This window comes from Anomalospiza imberbis, chromosome Z, assembly GCF_031753505.1.
Source record: "Anomalospiza imberbis isolate Cuckoo-Finch-1a 21T00152 chromosome Z, ASM3175350v1, whole genome shotgun sequence".
Lineage (NCBI taxonomy): Eukaryota > Metazoa > Chordata > Aves > Passeriformes > Viduidae > Anomalospiza > Anomalospiza imberbis.
Window position 1 is genome coordinate 73,460,624 of NC_089721.1, and position 14,312 is coordinate 73,474,935.

General features: G+C 55.4%; 1 protein-coding gene across 1 annotated transcript; it reads right to left on the reverse strand.

Moving 5' to 3' along the window:
- Positions 1 to 4,449: 4,449 nt before the first annotated feature.
- On the reverse strand, positions 4,450 to 12,272 carry FAM151B (family with sequence similarity 151 member B). The gene is made up of 6 exons (XM_068175887.1): positions 12,210 to 12,272; positions 11,690 to 11,815; positions 10,594 to 10,750; positions 7,909 to 8,117; positions 6,230 to 6,365; positions 4,450 to 4,605 (listed from the first exon to the last, which is right to left on the reverse strand). Exons 1-6 carry the CDS (start codon positions 12,226 to 12,228, stop codon positions 4,452 to 4,454), a joined length of 801 nt encoding a protein of 266 aa, XP_068031988.1. The 5' UTR covers positions 12,229 to 12,272; the 3' UTR covers positions 4,450 to 4,451.
- Positions 12,273 to 14,312: the final 2,040 nt, after the last annotated feature.

The following is a 14,312-nucleotide window of genomic DNA, read 5'->3' on the forward strand; positions in this document are numbered from 1 at the left end:
TCCTGCAGGGGGTTAGCAGGGCTTTGGCTTCTATCTCAGGGAATTCCCACTGTGGAGGATTCTGAGAGCTGCAGGGCCCCACAGGCCAGGGCCGAGCCCAGCAGCATCACCCACCGGGCCCGAGGGAGCCATGGGGGAGCGTCCCTGCAGGCTGGGACAGCCAGGTGTGGGCACAGCCAGGTGTGGGCACAGCCAGGTGTGGGCACAGCCAGGTGTGGGCACAGTCCAGGTGTGGGGACAGCCAGGTGTGGGCACAGTCCAGGTGTGGGCACAGTCCAGGTGTGGGGACAGCCAGGTGTGAGGACAGCCAGGTGTGGGCACAGCCAGGTGTGGGGACAGCCAGGTGTGGGGACAGTCCAGGTGTGGGGACAGCCAGGTGTGGGCACAGCCAGGTGTGGGCACAGCCAGGGTGGGGACAGCCAGGGTGGGGACAGTCCAGGTGTGGGCACAGCCAGGTGTGGGGACAGCCAGGTGTGGGGACAGTCCAGGTGTGGGCACAGCCAGGTGTGGGGACAGCCAGGGTGGGCACAGCCAGGTGTGGGCACAGCCAGGTGTGGGCACAGCCAGGTGTGGGGACAGCCAGGTGTGGGCACAGCCAGGTGTGGGCACAGCCAGGTGTGGGGACAGTCCAGGTGTGGGGACAGTCCAGGTGTGGGCACAGCCAGGTGTGGGGACAGTCCAGGTGTGGGGACAATCCAGGTGTGGGGACAGTCCAGGTGTGGGCACAGCCAGGTGTGGGGACAGCCAGGTGTGGGGACAGTCCAGGTGTGGGGACAGCCAGGTGTGGGCACAGTCCAGGTGTGGGGACAATCCAGGTGTGGGGACAATCCAGGTGTGGGCACAGCCAGGTGTGGGGACAGTCCAGGTGTGGGCACAGCCAGGTGTGGGGACAGTCCAGGTGTGGGGACAGTCCAGGTGTGGGGACAGCCAGGTGTGGGGACAGTCCAGGTGTGGGCACAGCCAGGTGTGGGGACAGCCAGGTGTGGGGACAGTCCAGGTGTGGGCACAGCCAGGTGTGGGGACAGTCCAGGTGTGGGCACAGCCAGGTGTGGGGACAGCCAGGGTGGGCACAGCCAGGTGTGGGCACAGCCAGGTGTGGGCACAGCCAGGTGTGGGGACAGCCAGGTGTGGGGACAGCCAGGGTGGGCACAGCCAGGTGTGGGCACAGCCAGGTGTGGGGACAGTCCAGGTGTGGGCACAGCCAGGTGTGGGGACAGCCAGGTGTGGGGACAGCCAGGTGTGGGCACAGCCAGGTGTGGGCACAGCCAGGTGTGGGGACAGCCAGGTGTGGGGACAGCCAGGTGTGGGCACAGCCAGGTGTGGGGACAGCCAGGTGTGGGCACAGCCAGGTGTGGGCACAGCCAGGTGTGGGGACAGCCAGGTGTGGGGACAGCCAGGTGTGGGGACAGTCCAGGTGTGGGCACAGCCAGGTGTGGGGACAGCCAGGTGTGGGGACAGTCCAGGTGTGGGCACAGCCAGGGTGGGGACAGCCAGGTGTGGGGACAGTCCAGGTGTGGGCACAGCCAGGTGTGGGCACAGCCAGGTGTGGGGACAGTCCAGGTGTGGGGACAATCCAGGTGTGGGGACAGTCCAGGTGTGGGCACAGCCAGGTGTGGGGACAGCCAGGTGTGGGGACAGTCCAGGTGTGGGGACAGCCAGGTGTGGGCACAGTCCAGGTGTGGGGACAATCCAGGTGTGGGGACAATCCAGGTGTGGGCACAGCCAGGTGTGGGGACAGTCCAGGTGTGGGCACAGCCAGGTGTGGGGACAGTCCAGGTGTGGGGACAGTCCAGGTGTGGGGACAGCCAGGTGTGGGGACAGTCCAGGTGAGGGCACAGCCAGGTGTGGGGACAGTCCAGGTGTGGGGACAGCCAGGTGTGGGCACAGCCAGGTGTGGGGACAGTCCAGGTGTGGGCACAGCCAGGTGTGGGCACAGCCAGGTGTGGGCACAGCCAGGTGTGGGGACAGCCAGGTGTGGGGACAGTCCAGGTGTGGGGACAGTCCAGGTGTGGGCACAGCCAGGTGTGGGGACAGCCAGGTGTGGGGACAGCCAGGTGTGGGGACAGCCAGGGTGGGCACAGCCAGGTGTGGGCACAGCCAGGTGTGGGCACAGCCAGGTGTGGGGACAGTCCAGGTGTGGGCACAGCCAGGTGTGGGGACAGCCAGGTGTGGGGACAGCCAGGTGTGGGCACAGCCAGGTGTGGGCACAGCCAGGTGTGGGGACAGCCAGGTGTGGGGACAGCCAGGTGTGGGCACAGCCAGGTGTGGGCACAGCCAGGTGTGGGGACAGCCAGGTGTGGGGACAGCCAGGGTGGGCACAGCCAGGTGTGGGGACAGTCCAGGTGTGGGGACAATCCAGGTGTGGGGACAGTCCAGGTGTGGGCACAGCCAGGTGTGGGGACAGCCAGGTGTGGGGACAGTCCAGGTGTGGGGACAATCCAGGTGTGGGGACAGTCCAGGTGTGGGCACAGCCAGGTGTGGGCACAGCCAGGTGTGGGCACAGCCAGGTGTGGGGACAGTCCAGGTGTGGGCACAGCCAGGTGTGGGCACAGTCCAGGTGTGGGCACAGCCAATTGTGGGGACAATCCAGGTGTGGGGACAGTCCAGGTGTGGGGACAGCCAGGTGTGGGGACAGCCAGGTGTGGGCACAGCCAGGTGTGGGCACAGCCAGGTGTGGGGACAGCAGTGTCACTGTGGCCACACCGAGCGTAGCTCGCGGCACCAGCCGGGGCTGCTCACCAGCCATGGCACAGCTCCGGCACTGCCTGGGCACACTGACCACGGGCAGGGTGACCACGGGCACGGTGACCACGGGCAGGGTGACCACAGGCACGGTGACCACGGGCACGGTGACCACAGACACGGTGACCACGGGCAGGGTGACCACAGACACGGTGACCACGGGCACCGTGACCACGGGCAGGGTGACCACGGGCAGAGCAGCTGGCAGTGCCAGCTGCCAACGGCTGTCCCAGCAGCCATTGTCCCCTCCTGGAGTGTGGCAGCACGGGTCGCATGCCACGAGCCGGGGACAATGAGGAAGGCACTACATTTCTGTTTGAGAGGCCTCTCCACACAGTGGCAAACAAAATCTCCTGCAACGACCACAGGCGTCGTGCTCAACACGGTCCTTCTGGCAAGGAAAGTGCATTTCTTTGAATAAAAAATCCTCACACTTAAAGGGGTTTACAGTGTAAAGCACTAGAGGGCCAGGCATTGCCTGCTGTGCTGTTGTGTTCTGTTTTTATATCTTTGTAACAGTTCTGTAATGGTTGGCCCCTTCACCCCCCATTTTCCCCCAACGGTTCCACCCTGAGCTCTCCCACCCCTCCTCCAGTGCTACCCCTCCCTGGTGCCTTGTCCATCACGCAGCTCCTAATCCCACCCTCCCAAAATATTCCACCTTGGGCATCGAGTGAGTGGACAAAGGCCAGGGGTCCCTCCCTTAACCTTCCCCCATTGGTTTGTGTTTCTGTCTGTCCCTCTGCCTTCCACTCCCCAAACTCCCCCATTGGGCGGTGAGCGTCCTTCCCCCTTGTCTCCACCCCGGTACTTAAGGGGATTGCGAAAGCCTCAAGGCCACTTTCGGCTGGAGGAACATGGAACTCAGAGCTCTCCGGAGCTTACAATAAACCTGAGACTTTTCCTGGCCGTGAGCCGGCTCCCTCATTACCTCCTCGGGCGCCGCCTCTCCTCCCTACAAGGCAGACAGCGCAGCGCTCTGTCTTGGCCGCTCCCCGAATCTCCTCGAGAAACAGGGGAGTGTCCCTCGCTGCTGACCGTGCCTCTGCCGGGCAGGCGAAGCCAGGGGCTTCAGAGAGAGCACAGCGGTGTTCTATGTAACAGGTGCAATTCGCGCCATTTTTTGCATGATATATATATAATATTAAATAATTGTTAGGATGTACCCTTTGGCATTAGAAGCCCCCCCTTCTCAGGCAAAACCAGGTGTGTGTTGAAACCTGATTTACAAGCAAGGGGATGTGGCTCACCAGGAGATGGGCCTTATCTGAGGCGATATGGAGACACCCAGGCGCTGATCACCATCAGGAACATCCCCCCCGGGCCGATACATGTGAATACTCTGTTCCCATAAATTTCATCAAGAGTTTCAATGACACTGGACTTCGAATTGTTCTGCCTTGTCGCTGAGAAGGAAATCTCATCAACTTATGGGACTTTGAATGAAACAAAGGACTGAATGCCGAAATCCTGGCTTCAGGCAGAATTTTCCCTATAAAAATCGCTTGTACCAGGATGGTGGTGTGGGGGCACAGAGTGAAACCTCTGCTGAGGCTGATCTCTGTGTCTTGCACCCAGCGCCGATCCCGGGCTCAGCACTGTCCTTTACCTTGTGGCTGGCTAAGTTAGATCTCTACTGCTAAAATAAATTCTTTTTATTTTTTAATTTGGCGGGATCATTTTTCATTTATAACAGTGGCACTGTGCATTTACCATTCTATTCCAATGGCTTTTTTGAATTCAGAATTTTGTGGCTCAAAAATGTCATAATAAACCCTACTTTTATCAAAATTTTCTCGGATGAGAAGCAAGTCTTCTACAGAATACACATCTTCCTCTCCTGTCCAAACAGTGAGGCTGTATCTATGTCCAGAAAAAAGGAGAAAGCAAACAAAACAAAGAGAAAAAGAGTATGTTAAGATGAAGCATGTAAAGCAGAAAGACATTGCACTAATAGACTCCTAAAAATACTCAGGATTATAGCATCCTAACTTTAGAAATCTAGTTAAATACAAACAACTGCACCTCCAGACCAATTTATCTGTGATTGTTCTGCCAAACCTCGGAGGGAGTTAAATAAAAAACCTCAGGTAAATATCCAGCAAAGAAGTTTACCAGATTGAGTATTTAAGGTTTGATAAATTAATCAATTATCACAAACTGAGCCTCAAAACAGGAAATATGATGCAATCCCAGACATAGGTGATTGCTGTGCTCTGTGCTTTGTCACATCAGTCATGTGTAGTGATGCCACCTAACCCAATTCTCACTAATTGCACAGAACTTTTCAAAAAACACTGAAATTCCCCGAAGCACTGTTCAGTTAAAGCATTACATCCACATCCTCCACATGACATATACTTAGTTTTCCCCTTTGTTTAATGAACCTGTATTAATTTTTAAAATGGGTAAATGAGAATTCACTTATATGTGAGCAAAACTGGCTCAGGAATTTCTGTCTTCTAATCATGCCACTGAACAACGTCCCTGAGTTTTACGAGGAGGTAAAATAGAAAATCCTAATATTTCAGTGGGAATAATGTTTGTATCCAATGATATCTGAGACTGGCACAATTCATAAGATACATTCTTAGTGCAGTAATATTTTAAAATCAATTTCCAAGTTTTACCAGTGTAATTCTAATTTCTGTCTTGAGTCTTCATCTTAAAAAATAATATCAGCACTTTATTTGTCCACCCTCTTTGTTTCTGAATAATTAGAAATTTTTCAAGAGACTCTTTTAAGTTTTCTGTCTTGGGCTTTGACCTTGATTGGAACAGTTTTATTAAACTCTGGGTAGGGAGAGCAGTTGAAAAAGATGAGTAAATGGCAATATGTGGTAAGCTGGTTTTATTTTCATTCTATTACACATGAAGAATTTTTATAATGAAATCGATAGGGGTTGGTAAGAACAAATTCTGAAGGAAAATGCAAGTTGCTGTGTTAAAACCACTGAATACATTTCAAGTGGCTCAGCAAAATTAATTAGCTTGGAGGGAAACCTCTGACTTCCAATCTAAAAATCATCTTTGACATTTTTCAGGAGACATTGCAACAAAAATTCTAAATAGTGCATCCAATACAAAGTCTTTGGATTGGATGAATTCCCAGTTGCAACATCAAACTATTTAGGCTATTTAACTATATTCATCTCAGGAAATGTTTGCAGCAGAACTGGGTTACACACCTACGCACCATTTAGAAGTCTTCATAGCAGGTAATGAGCAAGAAGCTTCTGGAATTTAACTACTTTACAGAAACCAATAGTGACCACTTCTGTCTGAGGACTGAAACGCTTTGAGGCCAGTGGGAAGCTAAGCAATGAGAGAAGAATTCCCCTATTTCCAGTGCCACCAGGGTGAGCAGACACTCGCCCGAGCTGTGTGTGACACAAGCACTGGTCAGGACAGGCGTGGGCCGAGGGGCTGGCACAGGCCTGGCTCAGCGGGCCCGGAAGCTGTGGGAAGCTGAGGGAGCAGCACTGACCTGTGGCACTGCTGGAGCAGCCACTGCAGCTGCGGGATGGAGCCGGGCACCAGCGCAGCCCTGACCGCGAACGTCACCGGCTGGGACAGTGGGTGGCACAGCTGCCACATCTCCTGCACCATGGGCCACTCGTAGCCTGGGGACACACAGGGCACTGAGACCTCACCCAGCCTTGGGGACACACAGGGCACTCAGAGCTCACCCAGCCTTGGGGACACACAGGGCACTGAGAGCTCACACAGCCTTGGGGACACACAGGGCACTGAGAGCTCACCCAGCCTTGGGGACACACAGGGCACTCAGAGCTCACACAGCCTTGGGGACACACAGGGCACTCAGAGCTCACACAGCCTTGGGGACACACAGGGCACTGAGAGCTCACACAGCCTTGGGGACACACAGGGCACTGAGAGCTCCCACAGCCTTGGGGACACACAGGGCACTGAGAGCTCACACAGCCTTGGGGACACACAGGGCACTGAGAGCTCACACAGCCTTGGGGACACACAGGGCACTCAGAGCTCACACAGCCTTGGGGACACACAGGGCACTCAGAGCTCACACAGCCTTGGGGACACACAGGGCACTGAGAGCTCACACAGCCTTGGGGACACACAGGGCACTCAGAGCTCACACAGCCTTGGGGACACACAGGGCACTGAGAGCTCACACAGCCTTGGGGACACACAGGGCACTCAGAGCTCACACAGCCTTGGGGACACACAGGGCACTCAGAGCTCACACAGCCTTGGGGACACACAGGGCACTCAGAGCTCACACAGCCTTGGGACACACAGGGCACTCAGAGCTCACACAGCCTTGGGGACACACAGGGCACTGAGAGCTCACCCAGCCTTGGGGACACACAGGGCACTGAGAGCTCACACAGCCTTGGGGACACACAGGGCACTCAGAGCTCACACAGCCTTGGGGACACACAGGGCACTGAGAGCTCACACAGCCTTGGGGACACACAGGGCACTGAGAGCTCACACAGCCTTGGGGACACACAGGGCACTCAGAGCTCACCCAGCCTTGGGGACACACAGGGCACTCAGAGCTCACCCAGCCTTGGGGACACACAGGGCACTGAGAGCTCACACAGCCTTGGGGACACACAGGGCACTCAGAGCTCACACAGCCTTGGGGACACACAGGGCACTGAGAGCTCACACAGCCTTGGGGACACACAGGGCACTGAGAGCTCACACAGCCTTGGGGACACACAGGGCACTCAGAGCTCACAGCCTTGGGGACACACAGGGCACTCAGAGCTCACACAGCCTTGGGGACACACAGGGCACTGAGAGCTCACACAGCCTTGGGGACACACAGGGCACTCAGAGCTCACACAGCCTTGGGGACACACAGGGCACTCAGAGCTCACCCAGCCTTGGGGACACACAGGGCACTGAGAGCTCACACAGCCTTGGGGACACACAGGGCACTCAGAGCTCACACAGCCTTGGGGACACACAGGGCACTGAGAGCTCACACAGCCTTGGGGACACACAGGGCACTGAGAGCTCACACAGCCTTGGGGACACACAGGGCACTCAGAGCTCACCCAGCCTTGGGGACACACAGGGCACTCAGAGCTCACCCAGCCTTGGGGACACACAGGGCACTCAGAGCTCACAACTGCACACGCTCTGGAAACAAAGGAGCCCTGCCCTTACCTTGGCCTCGGTGACAGCCTGTGGTCCAGCCCAGGGACAGGGTGGCATCGGGGCAGGAGGAGGTGACAGTGCCCAGGAAGGCGCGGGCGTCCAGCGGTGTGCAGCTCCCGCCGGGCCCAGGCAGGATGTCCCCGTTCAGCCACACGGGTCTGCCCAGCGGCTGCCCCACCTGCCCCAGCAGCTCCAGAGAGGGTCCCACTGCGGCCTGGCTGTGCCAGGACAGAGGGCGGGGTCAGGGCCGGCAGTGTCACTGCAGTGTCACCGCAGTGTCACCGCAGTGTTACCGCAGCCTCCGTGCCAGGCAGCGCCCGCTGCCATCCGCTGACTGCCCCCGCAGGAGTAAAACCCCCAGACTCCCACCCCCTCCTCCCAGCACCTCCTGGCCTCACCTCACGACCCCCGACCTTGTCACCTCTTTATCTCAGGCCTGAGAAGGTTTTTAACAAAGGAAGCCACTGCAGTCTCCAACCCTTGTGTTTCATCAGACCTAAAAGCCACAAATGCTGTAAGTTCAGTCCAAGAGTGAAACCATCTCTCCCCACCTTAACCACGCACAAAGTAGCAAAGATTTCACCACTAGGTCATAACCAGACTCAAAGCTACCTTCACATCCGTGCAAGGTGATGCACCCGTACTTTTTATTGAAAGCCCAACACAGACCAATTTAAGGCAACTAAAAGAGAGAAAAGGCAGCCACCTGCACATTTAATGCCTGGTTGTGGTTTGTCCCACAGTTCCTAAGTGTGGCAGCACACAGAAGCTTGCCTGTGCAATGATCATCTGACAGCTAATTATTAAATTGTTAAATATGAGCTGGCATCATTTGAGGAACCAGTGCAGACATCCTGTGAGCATTTAACAACATCTATGGTCACATATTCCTAGTGTCCTGTCCAGCCAAAAGAAAAGGCACAACTAGCTTTTTCCTGCCTCTAGCCTACCAAAACTTTTGAAGCACTGTGGAAGGAAAGGAGATGGGGAACAGTGGGGAGAAGAAATTAACACCAAGAAAATCTTCTTTCTGTCACAGCACATTAATTAATGCACTATGTAACATCGAGGAATTTAAAAGCACTATGGTCAGAGTTTTAGGATTAGGTTAGTTCTGAAGCCAACAACTAGTCCCCTGAGCTGCTTGTCTTGTTTCCTCTGTAAAGTCACTTTGCGCATTTTGTCTTTTGTGCTGTTGGGAAGGCTGCACAGAGGCAGGAATTCCACTCAGGGAGATGAGCTCAAGCTCTCTAGGAGAAAAGCCAGTGATGGCTGGTGTTAAGTTGTGGGCTGCAGCATTTCTGACACAGTCTGGGGCCAGAACACTTTATATCCTCACATATGCAAGGGACTGTCAGGGCCAGAGGAATGCCTCCCCTCATACTGCAAAGTGTAAGGTAATGCAGTCAGAAAAAAAGCACAAAGCAAAGTGGCAACAGGAAAAAAAAATGGAAAAACCAAAGCAAGACAACAACAACAACAACAACAACATCCAACCGCAAAAAACACAAACCCCAGAGAGCACGGGTCTTGCTGCAGAGCATTTAGAAAATGCAGACTTACTGCTGACTTCATGTGAAATGACTTTGGCATTTCTGAAGCAGGACACTGAAGACCTTTTGCAGAATACATTATCTTCAGTAGCCAAAGCCAGCGGGAAATGTAATTATTTGGTCAATCAGGATGATAGAGCAGAGATATAAAAATTACATTTTTAAAGCACCATTGAAATAATCTCCAAAACTTCAGCAATGGCATCCAATTAAATATTATGCAAAGGAACACCAAATTCTGTTATCACTTATTTGACTCTATCTGCACTGCGTGATGTACTTTTAAATATTTTTATACAAAAATACTTTTATAATGTCATGTACTTTTAAAAGCTTTCTTGAATCATTCCACTTGGCTGTAAACTCCTTGTGGAAAAAAAGAATGGTAGGTAGTTTTAAATTAATTTAAACAGTAATTAAAATGGAGGAAAAACTTCACAGCAACTCACAAGAAATAAGCCCAAACACGTGCCTACTGCTCTTTTTTCCCTTCTCCGCCCAGGACACATACAGGTCCTGTGACAATAAAAGGAATCAGCCTGGCCACGTTTTTTACCTTCATGACCTTTCACACGAAACCACAGGCATAAATCGCATTTTACAACTATCTCCTGGGGGGGCTCTGCATTTCTATAGAGTACTTAAGCACTGATGAAGCTCTTTGTAATTTGCTGCCAAAACAGACTGAGCACACAGGGAGCTGAAGGGGTGCACATCTGGAAATCACAGCTCAATTCAAACTCTTTCAAAGGAAATCTCATGGGGCTTTCAGGTGTGTTTGCCATTCGAGAAATGAAACAGCTAATGGCTCAAACTGTGAATGAGCCTCTGAACATTTAGTTAGTAAGGCCAGAGAAAGGAGCCTTCCAGAGAGGCACCAACATTTCACCTTCCCGATGGGAAAGTTCTGCTCACAGCACCTAATTCACTGAGTAAAAAAAATCATCAGCTGTAGCTCAAAACACTTTTAAAGGTTTTGTTCTTGCCCCGCTTTGAGAATTATGGGCTCTGTTTCCACATGGATTATGCTTCTGAGTGCATCATGCTAAACTGCACAACAAGGAGGAATCTGGTTGACAATCACCTGTGGAATGGTAACAGGTAAAATGCAAACAACACAACAATCTCTCTGCTGAGATACCTCTTAAAATCCAGCTTGATGCCTTTATTGGTGCTGACCATCTGTGCCAGCCACTCCTGCAGGGTGATGTCGCTGTCAGTGTCCGGGGGGTGAGCCAGGATGGGGTCCCTGTCCCCTCCCCGAAGGACAACATCCACCTCCACCATGTGCACATCGCCTGGGGATTGAGAAATCAAACCTCAGCTCTCAGTGCTTCAGGGCAACAACTACCCAGCAAGTCTGCCCACACCAGCCCGGAGCAGGAACTGCTGTCTGTGACACAAAAGATGCCATTTTGGGGGGGTTTCAGTCACTAAACTCTTTGCAAGCCTACGACCAAGTGAAAATTTATGTTTGAGGGTGAATTTGGCCAAGCAACCATGTGGGTTTTTTTCTTCACGGGACATCCAACATGTGAATCCACTGCTGTTAGATTTCAGGTCTTTTCCTCTGAAAATAGGGCTCCTGAGAGAGGAAAGATGAGCACAGGGTTTAATACTGGCAGAGAGTGAGCATTCCCCTTGACTCATTGCCAAAACTGACAAGGAAAATGTTAGCTCACACACACGACAGGCAAAGAGGGGTCTCAGGGGTGCTCAGGCTCTTGAAAACAGCTTTATGCAATTAATCTGGGCAGTGCTGCCAGCTTTGCGGAGAGCCCAGTACACACGGTGAAGACTGAAACGCGAAGAAAAGAGCTAGTGATGGTATTCAAGATAAAGGATATCACATATACATTTACACAAATATGTGTTTGTCAAATATTCACATAAATTCACATACAATTCACTGCCGCCCGGGCTGGTCCACCAGGGCCCTTCTGGCTCTGCACAACTCCCTGCCAGGAGAGGACAGAGGGGATTTGGGATCATCCCAGGAACAGGGACAGGAGGAGAGGGAATGGCCTCAGGCTGGGCCAGGGCAGGCTCAGGGTGGACAGCAGCAGGAATTTCCCCATGGAAAGAGAGCTCAGGCCTTGGAACTGCCCGGGGAGGGTTGGATCCCCATCCCTGGAGGGATTTAACAGCCGTGGGATCCTGGAGGAGGGAGGGGGAGAGGAAGGGGAAGAGGAGGAGGAGGAGGAGGGGGAAGGAGAAGGGGCCAGAGCCGCACTCACTTCGCGCGGCCTCCGCCGCCCGGGCCCTGCTGTTGGCGGCGTGGAACCAGCGCACGGCGGCCCCGTCCCTGGCCGCGATGCGCCCGGTGCGCAGGAAGTGATCCACGGGCCACTCGCTCCAGGCGCCTGCGGGGACACGGCGGCGACACGGCAGGGACCCCTCAGCGCGGCCCGCCCGGCCCTGACAGCCCCGACAGCCCCGGCCCCGACAGCCCCGGCCCCATCCCAGCCCTGACGGCCCCGACAGCCCCGGCCCCATCCCAGCCCTGACAGCCCCGGCAGCCCCGGCCCCATCCCAGCCCTGACGGCCCCGACAGCCCCGGCCCCGACAGCCCCGGCCCCGACAGCCCCGGCCCCATCCCAGCCCTGACAGCCCCGGCAGCCCCGGCCCCATCCCAGCCCTGACGGCCCCATCCCAGCCCTGACGGCCCCGACAGCCCCGGCCCCGGCAGCCCCGGCCCCATCCCAGCCCTGACGGCCCCGGCAGCCCCGGCAGCCCCGGCCCGGCCGCGGCGCTCACCCCGCGCCCCGCTCGCCATGGCGCGGCCCGGGCCGGACCCGCCCCGCCGGGGGCTGGGTCCCGCCGCCTGCTCCGCCTTCCTTGCCGCCGGGCCGGGGCGCGGTGGGGAATGTGTCAGAGTGATCCCGAGCAGCGATGGTCTGTCTCTGTGTCCTTTGAAGCCTCATCGGCAGCAAAGGCCTGAGCCGTGGGACGGGCAGCGGCTGCAGCCCGCAGCCACGGACACCCCGGAGCTCCGGACGCTGTGGGACGGGAGGCGGTCACATCGAGTACACAGCCCTCAGCTGGGCCAGGGCAGGCTCGGGGCGGGCAGCAGCAGGAATTCCCCATGGAAAGGAGCTCAGGCCTGGAACTGCCCAGGGAGGGCTGGAGTGCCCATCCCTGGAGTGTCCCAGGAATTCCTGGAGGTGGCACTCAGAGCTCGGGGCTGGGGACGGGGTGGGCATGGGGCACAGCTGGGGCTCCATGGGCTGGGAGGGATTTTCCAACTAGATTAATTCTGTAGTTCTGTGTGAAATCAGGACGTTGGTGTCCAACCATGCATGCCTTGCAGACTTGTGTAAGTGCTCAGGGCCCACATGTGCTGCAGCTGAGCCCAGCCCGTGGCAGCACCAAGCTCAGCCCTGCAGGTGGGACAGAGCCCAGGCACTGTCCCTGAGCAGGTGCAGAGCCCAGCTGGGGCCACCCAGCCTGCGTGGCAACTGGGCCACTCGTGGCACAGGGGCAGTGCTGGGGGAGCTGCCAGCCCTGCCTTTCTGTAAGGAGTGTGAATAATGGCAGGGAGAGGGCAGGGGGTGAGCTGGAGCAGCCCGGGCAGCCAGGCCTGCCAGCACTGATGGAGCACCAGGGTCTGTCTGCCCAGCACTGACGGAGCACCCAGGGTCTGTCTGCCCAGCACTGACCAAGCACCCAGTGCCTGTCTGCCAGCACTGACGGAGCACCCAGGGTCTGTCTGCCCAGCACTGATGGAGCACCCAGGGTCTGTCTGCCCAGCACTGATGGAGCACCCAGGGCCTGTCTGCCAGCACTGAGGGAGCACCCAGGGTCTGTCTGCCCAGCACTGACGGAGCACCCAGGGTCTGTCTGCCCAGCACTGACAGAGCACCCAGTGTCTGTCTGCCAGCACTGACGGAGCACCCAGGGTCTGTCTGCCCAGCATTGATGGAGCACCCAGGCTCTGTCTGCCCAGCACTGACGGAGCACCCAGGGTCTGTCTGCCCAGCACTGACCGAGCACCCAGTGCCTGTCTTCAGGGTGTCACTGCTGGCTTGAGGCACACAGGAATGAATCCCATTTTTGGGGCAACTTCAGGAGTCCCAGAAAGCTGTGCAGACAGGACACACCCATTGCAAATCTGTCTTTGTTTCATTATAAATAAGAGGCGGAAGGTTGCAAGCACTGTAGTTAACTTTATTGATCATTACTGAAAAGGAGTTAGTAGAGGTTAAGTGCCAAGAGGCAGCTGCTCCTTCAGGTGCCCTGGCCTGAAGACCCAAAACACTCTTGAGCCTCTTGCTGGGGCTCCCTCGAGGGCCTGGGTGCAACTTGTTTTCAACAAGGACAGGTTTGTTTGTATTGTGCGTGGGTTCAGCCCTTCTCCCTAACAGCAGCTTCTCAGGAGAAGTCAGCACAGGAGCTGAAATGCAGCTCAGCTCCATCCAGGGTAAGATCTCAATGCCTGAACCCTTCTAGGACTGGAGTGTTAAAGCACAGATAACACCAGAGCAGATTAGGTTAAATTACAAATTGTTTTTGATACAAAAACATAAAATATCCCCTATTAGCATCAAGAAGGCATCCAAGTTCTAATACTCTCATTATAAAATTGTACCAGCATTTTTACTGAAAACAATATAGATCTTGTATATATTTAGTTTTGGTTCTGTTCTCGACAAGCAGTCGTGTGGCTGCTACCAAACCCCAGCCGCAGTTTGATGAACCTCGGTACAAATCACATGCATCACAAATACATAAATAGATCTACATGACCCAGTATAAAAAATACATCCTATGCAAGAACCTCAGGTATACTAAAAATCCCAGAACGGTCTGGGTTGGAAGGGACCTTAAAGAGTCCCAACCCCACCTGCCACGGGCAGGGAC